The 16,466-nt window shown below is 44.2% G+C and overlaps 1 protein-coding gene across 1 annotated transcript in view; it reads right to left on the bottom strand.

Moving 5' to 3' along the window:
- Positions 1–9,542, bottom strand: part of LOC134589771 (N-fatty-acyl-amino acid synthase/hydrolase PM20D1-like) — a 41,630-nt gene extending 32,088 nt beyond the window's left edge. The window contains exon 1 of the mRNA XM_063444357.1: positions 9,247–9,542. Within this exon, the coding sequence (XP_063300427.1) occupies positions 9,247–9,439 (193 nt within the window). The 5' untranslated portion in view covers positions 9,440–9,542. The remainder of the gene's footprint in view (positions 1–9,246) is intronic.
- Between the last annotated feature and the right edge of the window lie 6,924 nt (positions 9,543–16,466).

Genomic DNA, 16,466 nt, shown 5'->3' with positions numbered 1-16,466 from the left:
AGCTGTCGTATGAAGTTTCGGGAGGTTCAGCTTTGTTAGGAAGTTTGAGGTATCCTGATGGGGGCCTACGTCAGCACGGTCCCTGGTTGTGGGCTGGTTGTATAGTGCTTTGTAAAAGGATGTGAATGTTTGCGCTATCTCTGATGGTGAGGTTTGTAGCTTTCCGTCTGGGGTTCGTATGGATGTGATGTGGGAGCGATGTGTTCTGGGTCTCAGTGTGCGGGCGAGAAGTGTGTCCATCTTATTAGATTTGTCATAGTATGTCCTTTTGGTCCAGGTCAGTGCGCGGGCTGTTTCGTCCAACAATAGTTGTCTGATGGTCCTGCGAGTGTCTAGTAGGTGTTGCAACGTCTGCGGGTCTGGGTCTGTTTTATGTCGTTGTTCTGCTGTGCGTAGGGTGTCTAGTAATTGTGTAAGTCGTTGGGTTTTTAGTTTCTTTTTGTGTGTCGCAATTTTGATGAGATGGCCGCGAATTACGGCTTTGTGGGCGGCCCACACCGTTGCGATTGGGACATCTGGAGTCAGGTTGTCTGCGAAATATGTATTTATCTGTTGTTTAATGTCGTCTACGACTTGTTGGTCTTTTAAAAGGGAAGTGTTAAGTCTCCAAGTCCATGGTGTGGGACCGCGAAGGTCTGCCAGATATAAGGCAATATCTGCATGGTCTGACCATGCTATGGATCCGATCTCAGTTTTTTGGGTCTTTGCGAATCCGGTGTGGTTAGTGAGGAACAGGTCAATGCGGGAGTAAGTGTCATGGGGAGGGGAGTAGTATGTGTAGTCTTTGCAGCTAGGGTGTTGCGCCCTCCATGCGTCAATGAGTTTGGTTTTCTGGAGGAAGTGGTGTAGGTGTTTGTCTTGTGTACCCATACCGTGGGATCTCAGGAGTCCCGGGCGTGTGCTTCGGTCAATGGCTGGTGCTGGTGTGGCGTTCAGGTCGCCCCCTAAGATTAGGATTCCTGTTGGCAAGGACAAAACCGCGTCTGACAGGTTATTCCAAAATTGTAGCGATGGGCTGTTGGGAGCATATACATTGATTAAGTGGATGGGTTGTGCGTGTATGTGCCCCGTTGCAATGATGAACCTACCCTCTGGGTCTATAGTTGTGTGTGTGAGCTGTATTGGGCACCTTTTGTGGACTAGAATCGCCACTCCATTTCGTTTTTGAAAGGCACGAGCCTCAGCGGCTACCTGGTATATGTGGTCCCTGAGAGAGACCTGTGTAGATCTGGGTAGGTGTGTTTCTTGGATGAATGCGACATCCGGGCTTAGTCTTTTTAATTCCCTAAACAGCGTCCGTCTCTTGCGAGGCGCGTTGAGGCCCTTGACGTTGAGAGAGGATATCTTCATGGCCATGTTAGTGGTGTGAAGCTGTCTTCTGATGTGGTGTTAGTGGCAGGGAGGGGTCTTGGGCTAGATCTGCTCCCACCTCTGCTCCCTTGTTCTGAGCTGGTGTTAATATAGGTGATCGGTAAAAGGTTGTTAGGTCGATGGTTGACCAGGATGCTGGGTATGTGGGGTTGGGATGACCAATCTTGGTATGTGGGTATGGGTAGAGAGGAAGGGGGGAGGAGGAGGGGGTGGGGAGAGTGGGAAGTGAATCGCCTGGTCTTAGTTCTTGCCAGGCTACTGGGGGGTACTTGAGCCCTAATCTCCGGTCGGGATTCTGCCGTCGTGGGGGTTAGGGACATGAACCTCGTCACTAAGGATATATCCCCGTTACCTTTGGTACTTCATTTGGTCTTGAGTGTAATGCGGCCAGGATCTGCTATGGCCAGGCTCAGGTGAGCAATATTGTGCCGCTTGGGGTGGTTGTTTACGAATCGTGGGTAGGGGGGGTAGGGAGGGGGAGGTCTTCGTGTCCTAGTCGTGCAGGGTTTAATTTTTATTTATTTTTATTATTTTTTATTTATTTTTTTTTTTTTTTTGTGGGAATGTGAAGATTGGATAGGTCGGGGTAGCAACGAGAGGATCCCATCATGGACCCATATGTCTAAACAGAGCGGATAAGCCGCTATGTCCGCTGAAGAGATGCCGGTTTGGGTGCCAGCGTTTTTTTTTCCCCTTACCAAGAAGAGTAATTTGTATTAATGTTGTGTTGTTTATTTAGTTTTTTCCCCCTTTTTTTTTTTTTTTTTTTTGGGGGGGGGGGTTTTTTTTTTTTATAGTTTTTTTTTTTTTTTTTTTTTTTTTGGGGGGGAGGTGGCGGTGGGGGAGCGGGTCAGCCTGTTACTAGGGTGGGGTGAGTGGGGGAAGGGTCGGTTCATTGAGCGTGAGCGGTGATCAGCGTGACATAGGTAGAAGCATAGTTTGGTAGCGTAAGCATGCATTAATACAAGGCATATTTGGACAACATATATTTGGTTATATAAAACGTTCATTCATTCCGCAGAATACTGCGGTCTTGTCCGTGTGGAATTGTTGTAGAAATAAGAGTCCGGGTCTTCGATCTCTTGCCTCTTTGCACTCGGTCATGTTGTCAAGCTAGAGTGTCAGGTCTTTTGTCGTTATGTTGCTATATGATCCGCTAGGTCTTTTGCATGTGTGTTTTTGTGTTTGTTTTTTACAGTGTTTTTTTATTTTATTTATTTTTTATTTATTTTTTCCCTTTTTTTTATTTTATTTTTTTATTGTTTTTTTTTTTTTTATTATTTTTTTTTTTAATTATTTTTTCCCTTTTTCCCATTGTCTGAGACATGCAGTCTTAGTATTATATATATTTGTTTCTTTTTTTTTTTTTTTTTTTTTTTTATATTTATTTATTTATTTATTTTTTTTTGTATTTATGGGTGTCCCAAATGTATCGTCAGGATGTTTTGTCTGAGGGTGTACTATAGGTGTTCTCTGTCTGTGGTCGAATATGGAAACAGTAATGTGCCCAGGGCCCACTAGTGAGGTGAGCGTGGGGGTAAGTTACGTCAAGGCAAAGCCATGCGGAGTCGTATCAGAATAGTGAAATAGCTTACGAGGCCTTTACCAAAGGCTCGTTCACGCTTAGCCGGGTTAGCGTTGGTGGGGGCACATATGTTTGATGTGCTGTGTGTGCCTAGCGGTTTTATCTAGGTGTGTGATCAGTGGTGTCTGGTATCTGGTGCATCATATGACCTTATACATTACAGTTCCGGTGAGAGGCCGATCAGTCCGGTCCTGATGGGCGACAACATCTTCCTAATCCATCTATCGGGCAGTGAAGGTCCGTCTATGTCCGCTGTGCTGCTGAACTGTGCTGCTGGGCTGTGCTGCTGCGCTGTCCGTTGGTGAGCCCCCCAACTCCTCTCGCATTGAGAGGGTGCTGCGGTGGACCGCTGTGGTATTCGCATGGTGAGTTGGAATATCAGGGGATTCTGCAGCAGGTGTCTCAAGAAGGATCTCAGGGGAGGTGGGTGGTTGAAGCGTTGGGGCAAGTGTCGATCAGGGCTGCTCTTTCTCTCGTTGCCGGTCGTCTGTGATGTGTGGAGAAGAGTGTCTTGCTGAGTCGCAAAATGTCTATGAGAGAGTCTGCGGGACTGGAGTCCTATGCAGGGGTGGGTGCACGACTAGTTTGGTAAGTCTGAAGTATAGGGAGGGCACAGGATTGCGGGCGGAGAGGTCTTACTCGGCTGCATCATACCAATCTCGAGGTAGTGCTTGCAGGGCCGGGAGCGCAGAGGTTGGTAGAGTGATGTTGTCGGGTGGTATGATACCCAGGCTTCGTAGAAAGGGGGTTGGATTTGCCCCTGGTAGGAGGACGTGGGGTCTGCCCTGTTTGAAAACTTGTAACTTGAAGGGATGACCCCACGCGTACCTCACTGCGTTAGCCCTTAATAGATCTGTGACCGGTCGCCAGTCTCTCCTGCGTTGGAGGGTGAGCGGAGTTAGGTCTTGATAGAAAGCCAGTTCCGCATTGTTGTGTTTCACCGGGATCTCCCGGGCCCGTCGCAGCACCGCTTCCTTCGTTTGGTAGTGGAGGAAGCGCACGACGACATCCCTGGGCCTCGTGTTATCCTCTCTTCGAGCGCGTAGGGCCCTATGCGCCCTATCGATGTGCCAGTGCTCATCCGGGATGTCTGGCAATAGAGGTCGGAGAATTGCGAGGATGGTGGCTGACAGTGGGCCTTCATCTGCTTGTTCGGGGAGGCCACGTATGCGCACATTGTTGCGGCGTGAGCGGTTTGCTAGATCGTCCAGCGCTGCTTCTGAGGCCTCCAAGCGTGTGGTAAGACGGTTGATGTGGTCTGTGGCCAAGTTGTGAGCTACCACGGTGGATTCGACCCGTTGCTCTAGTTCAGCGGTCCGGGCCCCTAGTGTGTGGATCTCTGCCATTACCGCTTTAGAGCTGCGTTCGATTTCTCGGGCAAGGAAGGTTTTCATTGCAGCCATCTCGGCTATAATGTGGGCCGTTTCCGATGTTGGGGTATGCTGTAGTTGGTCGGGTTCGCTGTCCGTTGGTGAGGCTGAGGCCCTCGGGCTGGTCCGGCCGCCATCTTGGCGGGTTTGCCGCGAGGCCGCGAAAAGATCTCTCACTGTGGCCATCCCGCCTGGTTGCTTTTTGGTTTGTCTGCGAGGCGTGCGTTTGTCCATGGTGTTTGGGGAGTAGGGTGGGTAAGGTGATGTACCCAAATTCGTGTTATTTTCTGCCTTTATGAGCTTTCTGTAACGGGGTTAGTGAGGAGCGCTAGACAGATGCGTCCAGCTTGGTTCCCGGTCAAGCCACCAAGTTTTTTGTTTTTAAAGGCACGCTATTGTCACACCATATATGAGTGACAAAGTGGACTGGCAGAGGTTGGCAGAGTACACGCTGAAGGCCTGACACCCAGACGCTTGCAGAGAACTAACTGCTATTAGCTTACAGTGAAAAAAGTTTTTTGTTTTTAAAGGCACGCTATAGTCACACCAGGTATGAGTGGCAAAGTGCACTTGCTGAGGTTGGCAGAGTACACGCTGAAGGCCTGACACCCGCTTGAAGACAACTAACTGCTATTCAATCAATAACAGTGAAAAAAGTTTTTTGTTTTTAAAGGCACGCTATTGTCACACCAGATATGAGTGACAAAGTGGACTGGCAGAGGTTGGCAGAGTACACGCTGAAGGCCTGACACCCAGACGCTTGCAGACAACTAACTGCTATTAGCTTACAGTGAAAAAAGTTTTTTGTTTTTAAAGGCACGCTATAGTCACACCAGGTATGAGTGGCAAAGTGCACTTGCTGAGGTTGGCAGAGTACACGCTGAAGGCCTGACACCCGCTTGAAGACAACTAACTGCTATTCAATCTATAACAGTGAAAAACGTTTTTTGTTTTTAAATGTCAAGCTTAAGCTATTGTGACACCAGATATGAGTGGTGGCACTGGGCAAGTGGGCACAGTATCCACTGTGAGCCTGACACAGAAGCTGGAAGACAACTAACTGCTATTCAATCTATTACAGTGACAAAAATTTTTTTTTTTAAATGTCAAGCTTAAGCTATTGTGACACCAGATATGAGTGGTGGCACTGGGCAAGTGGGTACAGTATCCACTGTGAGCCTGACACAGATGCTGGCAGACAACTAACTGCTATTCAATCTATTACAGTTAAAAAAAAAAATTAAATGTCAAGCTTAAGCTATTGTGACACCAGATATGAGTGGTGGCACTGGGCAAGTGGGCACAGTATCCACTGTGAGCCTGACACAAAAGCTGGCAGGCAGGCAACTGCAATTAGATTACACAGGAAAAAAAAGCAGACTGATGTTCTAGCCCTAAAAAGGGCTTTTTGGGGTGCTGTTCTTACAGCAGAGATCAGATGAGTCCTTCAGGACTGTAGTGGACACTGAATACCCTAGCCTAGCTATCAATTTTCCTATCTAATGAGCAGCAGCTACACTTTCCCTCCTCTATCTAAGAATGCAGCTTCAGAATGAATCTAAAGTGGATGCTGTACAGGAGGTGGGAGGGTCTGGAAGGGTGGGTCTGCTGCTAATTTGCTGGAATGTGTCTGCTGACCGTGAGGCACAGGGTCAAAGTTTGCTCAATGATGACGAATAGGGGGCGGATCGAACCGCGCATGTGTTCGCCCGCCGTGGCGAACGCGAACACGCTATGTTCCGAACAGATCTGAAATTATTGTATATGGGCACTAAATAACTAGAATAAATAACAATAAGTGGATATGAAGTGGAAGAGATTGTGAGCAAAGCGGATATCGGAATTAAGGGCACAATTAATATGCCCTGTTAAATATAAAAAAAATGATGGGTTGTTACCAGTTATTTGGAGAGGAGGTTTATAAGGTGGAAGGTATGGAAAAGGGACAGCATCTCACCCTACAGTGACTTCGATGACACCCCTTACCCTGAAGAAAATTTCCCTGTCTTCGCTAGTTGGTGAATAAACCACCCCCCGTGATGAAAAAAGAGGGGCTATAGGAAGGAGATGGATCTCGATCCGGCGGTGATGCCGGTAGTCGGCAGCTGTGGAAGCTGTGGCTTACAAGGGGTTAGCAGTACAGAGCACTCCTACAGGGTCTAATGACCTTCTGGATACAGGAAAAGTATAGCTCGCTGCCTGCAGTACTACGTGGCTGCTAGACAAACTGCCTTGTTACACTTAAGTTAGACGCTGGTATAAGCAAAATAGCCCCTGCCTATAGTACTGAAAGGCTGCCAGACTCTCCGAAAATATGTACTAATGGAAACAAAATAGGAAATATGCTGTCAGAGATATCACCAATTTGCCTGGTAGCACTTGTTAAATTTAGATGCTAGTGTTTGCGAAACTGCGCCTGTTAAGCTCATCAGAGGGGAGTAACTTACAGGGCTCTGCCTTGCAACCCTGGGACAGACTTGCCATTGAGAGGATGGCTGACGGGGACTGACCACTGTGCTCTTTTGTTAAAGATGGCCTCCGTACATTGCTCAGGAAGTGCTTGGCCTAGCATTGCTCCTTTAAGTGCCAGTGTTTAGAGTGTTGCTGTGGGTTACCCAGCGTTGTATCTAGTGTGAGGCTGACCAGGCATTTGCCTTGGTGGCACTTTCAGGGGGGCGGCAAAAAAGCCCCGGCAGATGCCTGGTCAGCCTCTTGTCCTGGGGGCTCAAGAAGTGGCCGTCTGGCCACTTCAGGGACCCACCACGGCTGGCATCTGTTTTGTTTGTGCCCAGGTGGCGAGGGAGCACTCTCCTCTGAGCTCTTCCTGCTCAGCTACCTCACGCGCACCGCAGTGATGCCGGAGCCGGAATATGATGTCACTCTGGCTTCCATTGTTCGAATGACCATGCCTGCCTGCCAGCCCCACTGGACCCCAGGGAAGAATCAACTCCAGCTCCCAAAATTAGGGAGGCTGGATTGATTTGACATTAAAAATTGTGAGTGTGTCTCTTAGTGAGTGTGCTAGTGAGTGTGCTAGTAAGAGTGTTGGTGTGTGTGTTAGTGAGAGTGTTAGTGAGTGTGTTAGTGAGTGTGTTAGTGTGTGTCAGTGAGAGTGTTAGTGTGTGTCTGTTAGTGAGTGTGTTAGTGAATGTGTGTGTTAGTGAGAGTGAGAGTGTTAGTGCGTGTGTTAGTGAGAGTGTTAGTGAGTGTATTAGTGTGTGTCAGTGAGAGTGTTAGTGTGCGTCTGTTAGTGAGTGTGTTAGTGTGTTTCTTAGTGAGAGTGTTAGTCTGTGTCAGTGAGAGTGTTAGTGAGTGTGTGTTAGTGAGAGTCTTAGTGTGTGTCTGTTAGTGAGAGTGTTAGCGTGTTTCTGTTAGTGAGAGTTCTAGCATGTGTCTGTTAGTGAGTATGTTAGTGTGTGTCTGCTAGTGAGTGTTAGCTTGTGTCTGTTAGTGAGTAAGTTAGAGTCTCTGTTAGTGAGTGTCAGTGTGTGTCTGTTAGTGAGTGTGTATTTGTCTGTCAAAGAGTGTTAATGTCTACCACTGAGAGTGTATATGTGTTTGTCATCGAGAGTGTATGTGTGTCTGTCAGTGTGTGTGTAGCTGACACTCAGAGTGTGTGCCTGTCAGTGTGTGTAGGCATGTCTATCAGTGTGTGTATGCGTGTTTTGGTGTGTGTATCCGTGTCTGTCGGTGTGTGTATGCGTATGTCACTGTGTGTATCTCAGGTAGTGAATGTGTATGTCTGTAAATGTGTGTGCCTCACACTGAGTGGTGTGTGTCTGACACTGAGTGTATATATGTCTGTCAGTGAGTGTGTATGTGTGTTTGCCAGTATGTTTCTGTCAGTAAGTATATATGTGTCTCAGTGTGTGTGGGTCTGACACTGAGTGAGTGTGCATCTGTCAGTGAGTGTGTATGCATTTCTATCATTGAGTGTGCATCTGTCAGTGAGTGTGGATGTGTGTCTTGTCGGTGAGTGTGCGTCTGTCAGTTAGTGGGAATGTGTGTCTGTCGGTGAATGTGTGTGTCTGTCGATGCATGTGAGTGTGTGTAACTGTGAACGTGTATGTTTCAGTGAAAGTGTGTTGGTTAAACAATGTGTGTGACAATGACTGTGTATCTGTCAGTGAGTGTATGTCGGTGCATGCATCAGAGAGGGCATGTCTGTCAGGAAGAGAAATTTGGAACAGGGGTGGGGGGTGCAAGAGTTTTGTCATGCCTAGGGCAGCACAAAACCAGAATACACCACTGGGGTTACCACAGCAATGCTGTGAACACCAGACCTCACAGGAGCATTATACACTCGACCACCAGGGAAGATTCATTGTGTATCTCCCACTTGACCACATCAAAGTGAGCAAGAAGCATGTATGGCTGTAAATTGCTGTCTGGGCCTCGAACGGTAAAAAGGTGACTGTAACCACCCACAACTTCATGTTGGATTAAACTGGAAGAGAAGACCAGAGGGAAGACTGGAAAGAAAACAAACAGTATTAATATACATTGGTGTGGGGTAGTTTTACTTTTTTGTTTTAGCTTTTTTTTAATAGAGCTCCGGTCTCCACATTACATTACGCATGGACTAATGAAAGTATTTAGAAAATTGGGCAGACTAGATGGGTCAATTGGTTCTTATCTGCTGTCAGATTCTATGTTTCGATGTTTCTAAGATAGACAATATAAAGATAAAAAGATAAAGGTAGATAAAAGCGTTGCAAAAACAAGACAAACGTTTATTTTGTTCCTTTTTAAAAAATACTTTGGCGACAAATAAGAAGTTTACTCTTCTAAATCAGTACAATACCATGCTCCTGCTATTTCAGTAGAAACAAAGTGGTCACAACCACCCTATTTTACAAAGTGTCAGGCTTGCTGGGCATGCTGGACTTAGGGATCCATAGCTTACCATCATTCACTCACCTTTCAGTGACTCCATGAGATGTTCTCTCTCCTCCTTGCTCAGCTCGGCAGCCGGAGCCCTTTTGCCCAGCCAGGCTCTCTTGGTTTCGGCCAGAGTGTATGTCCTGATCAGTAACACTGCAAACAACAATGCCACCCCAACTGCGAGCACCCCCAGCAAGGTTCCTACAGGTTTCTTCCAGCGAGCTGTCATAGTGACCCCAACCCAGTCAGTGTATTCCTCCTTGCAACACGGTGATCACTCCTGCTGCCAGCAGGATTGCGCTCAAGGTCTATTCTGCTTTGAAAAACAAATTATCTACAAGATCCACCTGTGGAGAGTAACAAGAATTCCATTCATTAGTTGCAGTGGAAGATAATTTGTGTGGTATATTTCCAGGCAGGGGCAAACCAGCAGTAAGCAGTGGTAAGCAGGCCTGGACAGGGAAAAAAAGAAATGCTTCAAGTGGTTTCCCAAATTCAAGTTAAAATGCAACTTAGAATGGGTTCTCCAGTCTCAAAATTATTCAACATCTTACAACAGCACACATATGCAAATCAGTTGTTGTCTCAAGCACACCTAATGCACTTAATCAAGGGCTTCATTAGTTGCACTAGGTGTGCTTGAGCTAGAATACTTAAAAATACCTGTTCTGGCTAGGGGTTGGTTGAGTGTCAAGTTTAACTGCATGTTAGAAGTATTGCCAAGTCAAAAGAATACTCAACAAAATTAAGAGAAGAGATCATCACCCTTCACAAACAGTGGACAGAATACAAAAAGATAGTGATTGCACTTAATTTTCCTAGAGACACCATTGGAAGCATGATACCCAAGTTTAAAGTTGAAGGAACAGTGGTTACACTACCTGGACGGGACAGAAAAAGAAAGCTATCAATGGTTGCAACCAGATTTCTGAGAAGGCAGGTTGTGAAAAACCCTTGAGTGACTGCAAAACACCTGCAGTACGACTTGGTGGCAACAGGAACTGAAGTTTCAGTGAGCACAGTAAGCTGCGTACTAAGCCCAGAAGGTTTCCATGTCAGAACTCCAAGATGTACACCACTACTGACCCAAAAGCGAAAGAAACGTCTGCACCAATATGCTCAAAATCATATAAATAAGCCACTCAAGTTTTTGGATTCTTTTTGTGGAGCGATGAAACAAGACTGGAACTTTTCAGCCCAATGGATCAGTGGTATGTCTGGAAGTAGAAAAGTGAAGCATACACTAAAAAGAACACTCTGCTTACAGTTAAGTATGGTGGTGCTCTGGTGCTGCTTTGCATCCTCTGGAACTGGAAACTGTGGTGATACTTACTTTATCCAAGGGCCCTGCGGTCACACTGCCCGTCTGGTACTAGGAGCATGGCTTATGTCACAAGGGGCAGTGGGGGCCACAAGTGGATTCAGGCTCCTATTGGCCCACGTCCTTCCGGCACCTCCACACACGCATGTTCTAAGGACCGGTTTAGGGACATTCTTTCTGTCTCTATTTTCTCCTGGTGGGTTTACACTCTGCGTGTTGAGTTGTACGTTACAGTTACCCTGACCTCCTCTCGTCTCTGATTGCGCTTTATCTCTATCTGACATTTAGTCCGGCCATTCTAAGGCCTGATCATACGTTATATCCTAGTCTTGTCCCTTGCTATCCTAATCTCTGTGTGTTGGGGTATTACACGTGACAGAAACCTGCAGCATGTAGAAGGTAAGATGCAATAATTGAAGTATCAGGAAATCCTAAGAGAAAATATCATGCCGTTTGGGAGGTAGCTAAAGCTTGGCCGTAATTGGACCATCCAACAAGGCAACGATCACAACAAAGATCCTACGAAACGCTGCCAGAAGCTGGTGTCTGGCTATGCATCTCATTTGCAGCAGGTCATAACAGAAACAGGGTGCTCCACTAAGTCCTAAAGATGCTTTCCATTAATTGGTTGAATAATTTTGAGACTGGAGAAGTCATTATAAGTTGCATTTTGTGTTAAATTTGGTGAAACCACTTGAAGCATTAGTTGTGTTGAGCTATTTTAATTGCTTGTTTTATTTGTTAATTGCAAAAAGCTGAAAGCCTGCACATTTTGACAATAAACCGGATTTCCAATGGTGCTTGAATAATTTTGATTACAACTCTATAATATATATCAATTTAACATACCTTTTGTTTTTCAAAATATAGGACACAGATTTATTTTACCACACTTCCTCTCTCACACACACCACTTCCCCTACACAAACTATGTACCCTAAGCACACATTCACTACATTCTCTAAATGTACACACCACATCACCTATGCACACACACATTCACTACATCCCATAAAGCAGAACACCACACATGGTATGTGCATTGTACACATAAGTTGAGAGTTACAGTAACAATAATACTGGTTGTTTTATTTATTTTTTTATTGTAAATTTCTAGTTAAAATATAACGGTGTGTCTTATATTACAATTATAATTAAATATATATAGCACAAACATATTCTGCACTGCTGTACAATAGGTAAACAAGACAAACATTTAATTCTAACAAAACACATATGACCTAGGGCAGGGCTAGGCAACCTTTGGTACTCTGGATGTTGTGGACTACATCCCCTATAATGCTCTTTCACCCATAATGCCGGCAAAGCATCATGGGAGGTGTAGTCTGAAACATCTGGAGTACCAAAGATTGCCTATGCCTGACCTCTGGGAACTGTAGGTGAAAAGGTCCCTGTCCAATATTCCGGTGTATTGTAAACAATGAAAAATATTTTCATTGTATACAACATGCACCAGACATTTAGTACATAACCGTCATTATTTCATATATGTGATACGTAACACAAAAACATGTAATAGATGTGTCATAGGTTATTATTTACAGACCATTTATGTACCTTGGGGTCTGCCTGGGGAGAATGGTTCTCAGTTGGAGTGCTGCTGTGCTGCTGTCTGTACTGATGCTGTATCTTGTGGTCACTGGTAATGTGAGTATAAATATGAATCAGAGAGCTTCAATCTGATTCTCATGATTTATCTGTCACTCACTAGACCAGGTGGGGAGGAACAATACAAGTGGCCAAGGTTCAACTAGGGAGGATACACCCACAGTGTAAACCCAGCTGCTAAAGCCGTCACTGTGTGACAATGTGTGTCAGCAAAACGCTGGGACTCGTAGAAACTGCTGGACTGTGAATTATTAGGGATTCAGGATTATTTAAGCTAGGGGTTACCAGGTGATAAATTTTTGAGGCAGAACTTTTTGTTCAAAAAAGGAGGACTTTTAAGAATAAAAGACTTTCAAATATCTAAAATAAAATGAATATCGCAGTCTCTAAAACTATATTACACTATACTCTCCAAAACCATCCCATCTTAAATGGGTCAAATCGTTTCATTAATATATGAGCTGTTTAAAACCTTAAAGGGACACTCCGCTGCCAAAATAAAAAAAACAAAAATAAATGTTTAGTAGACATTCCCCAATGAAAATATGTGCGTTTAGTTGTGCATTATTTCATGCTTCCTAATCCCATCCAGACTCCCGTGGCTGCCTAATCAGAGACATCTTAATGCAGCTCAATGAGAAGTATTTTCAAGGCAGGTGCTCTTGAACAATTGCCTGCCAATGGAGCATGCCCGGTTTGGCCATCGGGCAAACCAGGCAAATACCCACTTGTTGCAATGGCCATGGGATGAGGCTGACAGGGAAGATTAACGGATCTACCCCTCTAGTCCACAAGAGCGGCAATAAGTGCTAGCCTTGCTATATGCCTTTACGAGCATCAACGATCTCCCTCATTGGCCCACTAGCAATTCATTGCGGAGTTGGAGGAGAGAGGAGGACTCAGGAGGCTGAATATTCCTTTTGCAAGCTTGGGCAGCTTGGAGCATTGCATACCATGGCTACCACAGCTACGTTCCGACACAGCACAAAGACCTGGCAGGCAAAGGTGCATACCTGCCTGGAAGGAAAGCTGCAGATGAATAGGCTGAGGGGATCTCCACAGAGACCCAGTCATGCCTCAGCGACTGGGGTTTAAGCACTACAGGGTCCTGGCAAGTGACTAGGAGGTGGACTGGGCTGAGGTACTCAGTTGGAGTACATGTGTTCATGTGTCTCTTCCCCCCACACGATTTGCGTAACCGGATCAGTTTCTACTGAAATCTGCACTTTTCCAAAATGAAAAAAATGGGACGCAAGCTAAAGTAGTTTAGGAATGTGGAGGGTCACTTTAAATTCTGCACCTGAACAGACTGATACTTCTATTTATAACCTGGCTGGAGACTGGGTGCTGCTATATTACTTACCCCCGAAATGTACAGAATTCTCGACTTTGAATACTGGATTATTGCTCCTGCTGTACCCCTCTGACAGACTGATTACATAAAACCGATTCCTGGATTACTCTTTAGTTTAACCCCTAATTGTTGGTAAAGATTCAACTTTGCTTCTATTCAAAAGCTATTTACTCACCTGCTTTTCCAAACCACTTCTATCTTTGCTGTTCCAAATTCCATCTGCCTAAAATATTGTAAGTCAAAGATAATATTTGAAAAATTAAATAAATTGTTACTCACCTTCATTTTAATTTTTTGTAATATTTCCTGGAAATTCTCTTTATCTGTGTCTTGGAAAACAAAGAGTTACTGTATTAATCAAATAGGTTCTTATGAATTGTATCCACATTTATCTTTCACTATCCAGATAAAAGTAACATTCCTGTAATCAAGAACAGGCCAAGGTCAGAGGATGCAGAAATCAGAGTAGTCATTCTAAGAAGTCAATAATGGTACATTTTAAAACAGTCAGAAACACACAGGTCAGGTAGAGATGGGCAGGAAGGGCAATAGTATGTAGAGTTCTTCCTAACTGCTCTTTTTTAACAGACTACATTTTTTAGTGTAATTTTTTTGTGGGCTGTGGAGGGAAGACTACAAGGAAGTGCCACCTTGGTGAATAATAGGAAAGTGTAGTTCCCTGTGGCTGTTTTATTTATGTATTTATTGTTTTGCACAGTTCATACGAATTGTATACTGAAATCTGCATTAGGTATGTGGCAATTTTTCTGTACAAGATTTTGTTTTGTGGTGAAGCAGATACAGTTGTGCTTTAAACGTTTGCATACCCTGGCAGCAGTGGCTGCTCTAGACTTTGTGAGGCCTTAGGCGAAACTCAAACATGAGGCCCCACTAACACCCAAAGTGAAAATAAATAGGGGTTCATTGTGTATGTATAAGGTGCTGTAGAAATTTATATAAGAAGATGAAAATTGAGTGCCCTAATTAAAAATTAACTTAACTTAACTAATCCATCCAGATTTAATAAAATCCTCAGATCTAGGAATTCCAACTGTCTTTCTTGGATCATGTGGGAAAGTTGTAGTACAATTTGGTTGTTATTTAGTTCTTGGACCATGTTGTTGAAATCTGTATATGATCCAGTCCAAATTAGTAGGATGTCATCAATATATCTTGACCATTTGTGGATGAATTGATTGCATTTGTTTATTATTGTTTCTTTTAGTATTGTTTGTTTATTATTGCTCCCACCAGTCTAGATAGAGATTTGCGTAGCTTGGGGCACAGGCTGTGCCTATTGCTGTGCCCTGTAATTGGAGATAAAATTTACCATCAAAAACAAAAAAAATTGTGAGTGTGAATAAACTCCAAAAGTTGTAATATGAGTTCAATTTGTTCAGAGTTAAATTTTGTAGATTTGTTTAAAAATTATGCTGTAGCCCTTAAACCCTTGTCATGGGGGATATTATTATATAAAGATACTACATCGAGACTTGGCAACAGTGTATATGGTCGAACAATTAGGTTTTCCAATATCAAAAGTGCTCGCTTGGTTTCCTAGACATACAAGTCCAGATTGATCACAAGCAGAGGAAGCAGTTTTTCCAGGAATTTGCTCGCTCTCTCCATTAGCGAATTGTTACCGGAGATGATTGGTCTACAAGGGGGGTCAGTGAGACATTTGTTTTCCTATGATAGACAGTAGAAAGAAGACTACATTTCCTCCTTTGTCTGAGGGTTTAATCACTAGGTCTTTATTTTTGCTTAAGTCCATTAGTGCTTTTCTTTCTCCCTTTGATAGATTGTCCTTCGGATTATCTAATGGTGGAAGTGATTCTATGGATTTGGGGGTCATATGTACGAAGAGATCTACACTAGATATTTCTTTAAGGCACAAAAGTATCTAAACTCGGTCCTCAGTAGCCAGCTTTCCTCCTTTTGACACTAATCTATATTGCAGGAGATCTGAAAAACAATCCAATCTGGTCATTTATTTAGGACCCGATCTGTATGGACTTTCAGACATAGATATAGCATTATCTCATTCTAGTATACTGCCGATGCCCTGAGTGATATGGTAATATCATTAAGACAATAATTAATTAGGCTATGTCTGGTTGATAGCTTATGATTATTATTTTCTCTCCTACAATTTTTCTCCTTACACCATAGGTCTCTTTTGCGTAAAATTTACTTTCTCTGAAATTAACAGAAGCAAATAAGAAAAACTGACAGCAGACCTTACTAAACGAGCACAGATCAAAATGTATTACCAAACAATCTAGGCATAACAGTGCATTATTACAAACAATCAAGAACTTGGTTACCAAAATCTAGGAAACCATAGAAAGAATATATCGATATTAGTGAGTAGTGATGTCGCGAACATAAAATTTTCCATTCACAAGCGGCGAACGCGAACTTCCGCAAATGTTCGCGAACGGGCGAACCGGGCGAACCGCCATAGACTTCAATAGGCAGGTGAATTTTAAAACCCACAGGGACTCTTTCTGGCCACAATAGTGATGGAAAAGTTGTTTCAAGGGGACTAACACCTGTACTGTGGCATGCCGGAGGGGGATCCATGGCAAAACTACCATGGAAAATTAAATAGTTGATGCAGAGTCTGGTTTTAATCCATAAAGGGCATAAATCACCTAACATTCCTACATTATTTGGAATAACGTGCTTTAAAACATCAGGTATGATGTTGTATCGATCAGGTAGTGTAAGGGTTACGCCCGCTTCGCAGTGACAGACCAAACTCCCTTTTTAATGCACCCCAAACAACCGCAAACAGTCAACTTGCACAACCGCAAACTCCCCATTTGCACAAGGTTGGATATCAAGCTAGCCATGTCCCGTTCCTTGTCCTCACTGATGTCATTGAAGGTCTCTTCCTCCACCCAGCCACGTACCACACCAAGGGTCCCCGAAAGGTGACAACAAGCC

The sequence above is a fragment of the Pelobates fuscus genome, chromosome 1 (genome assembly GCF_036172605.1).
Source record: "Pelobates fuscus isolate aPelFus1 chromosome 1, aPelFus1.pri, whole genome shotgun sequence".
Lineage (NCBI taxonomy): Eukaryota > Metazoa > Chordata > Amphibia > Anura > Pelobatidae > Pelobates > Pelobates fuscus.
Note: the sequence above shows the minus strand (reverse complement) of the source record. Positions and strands in the feature narration are given on the sequence as shown.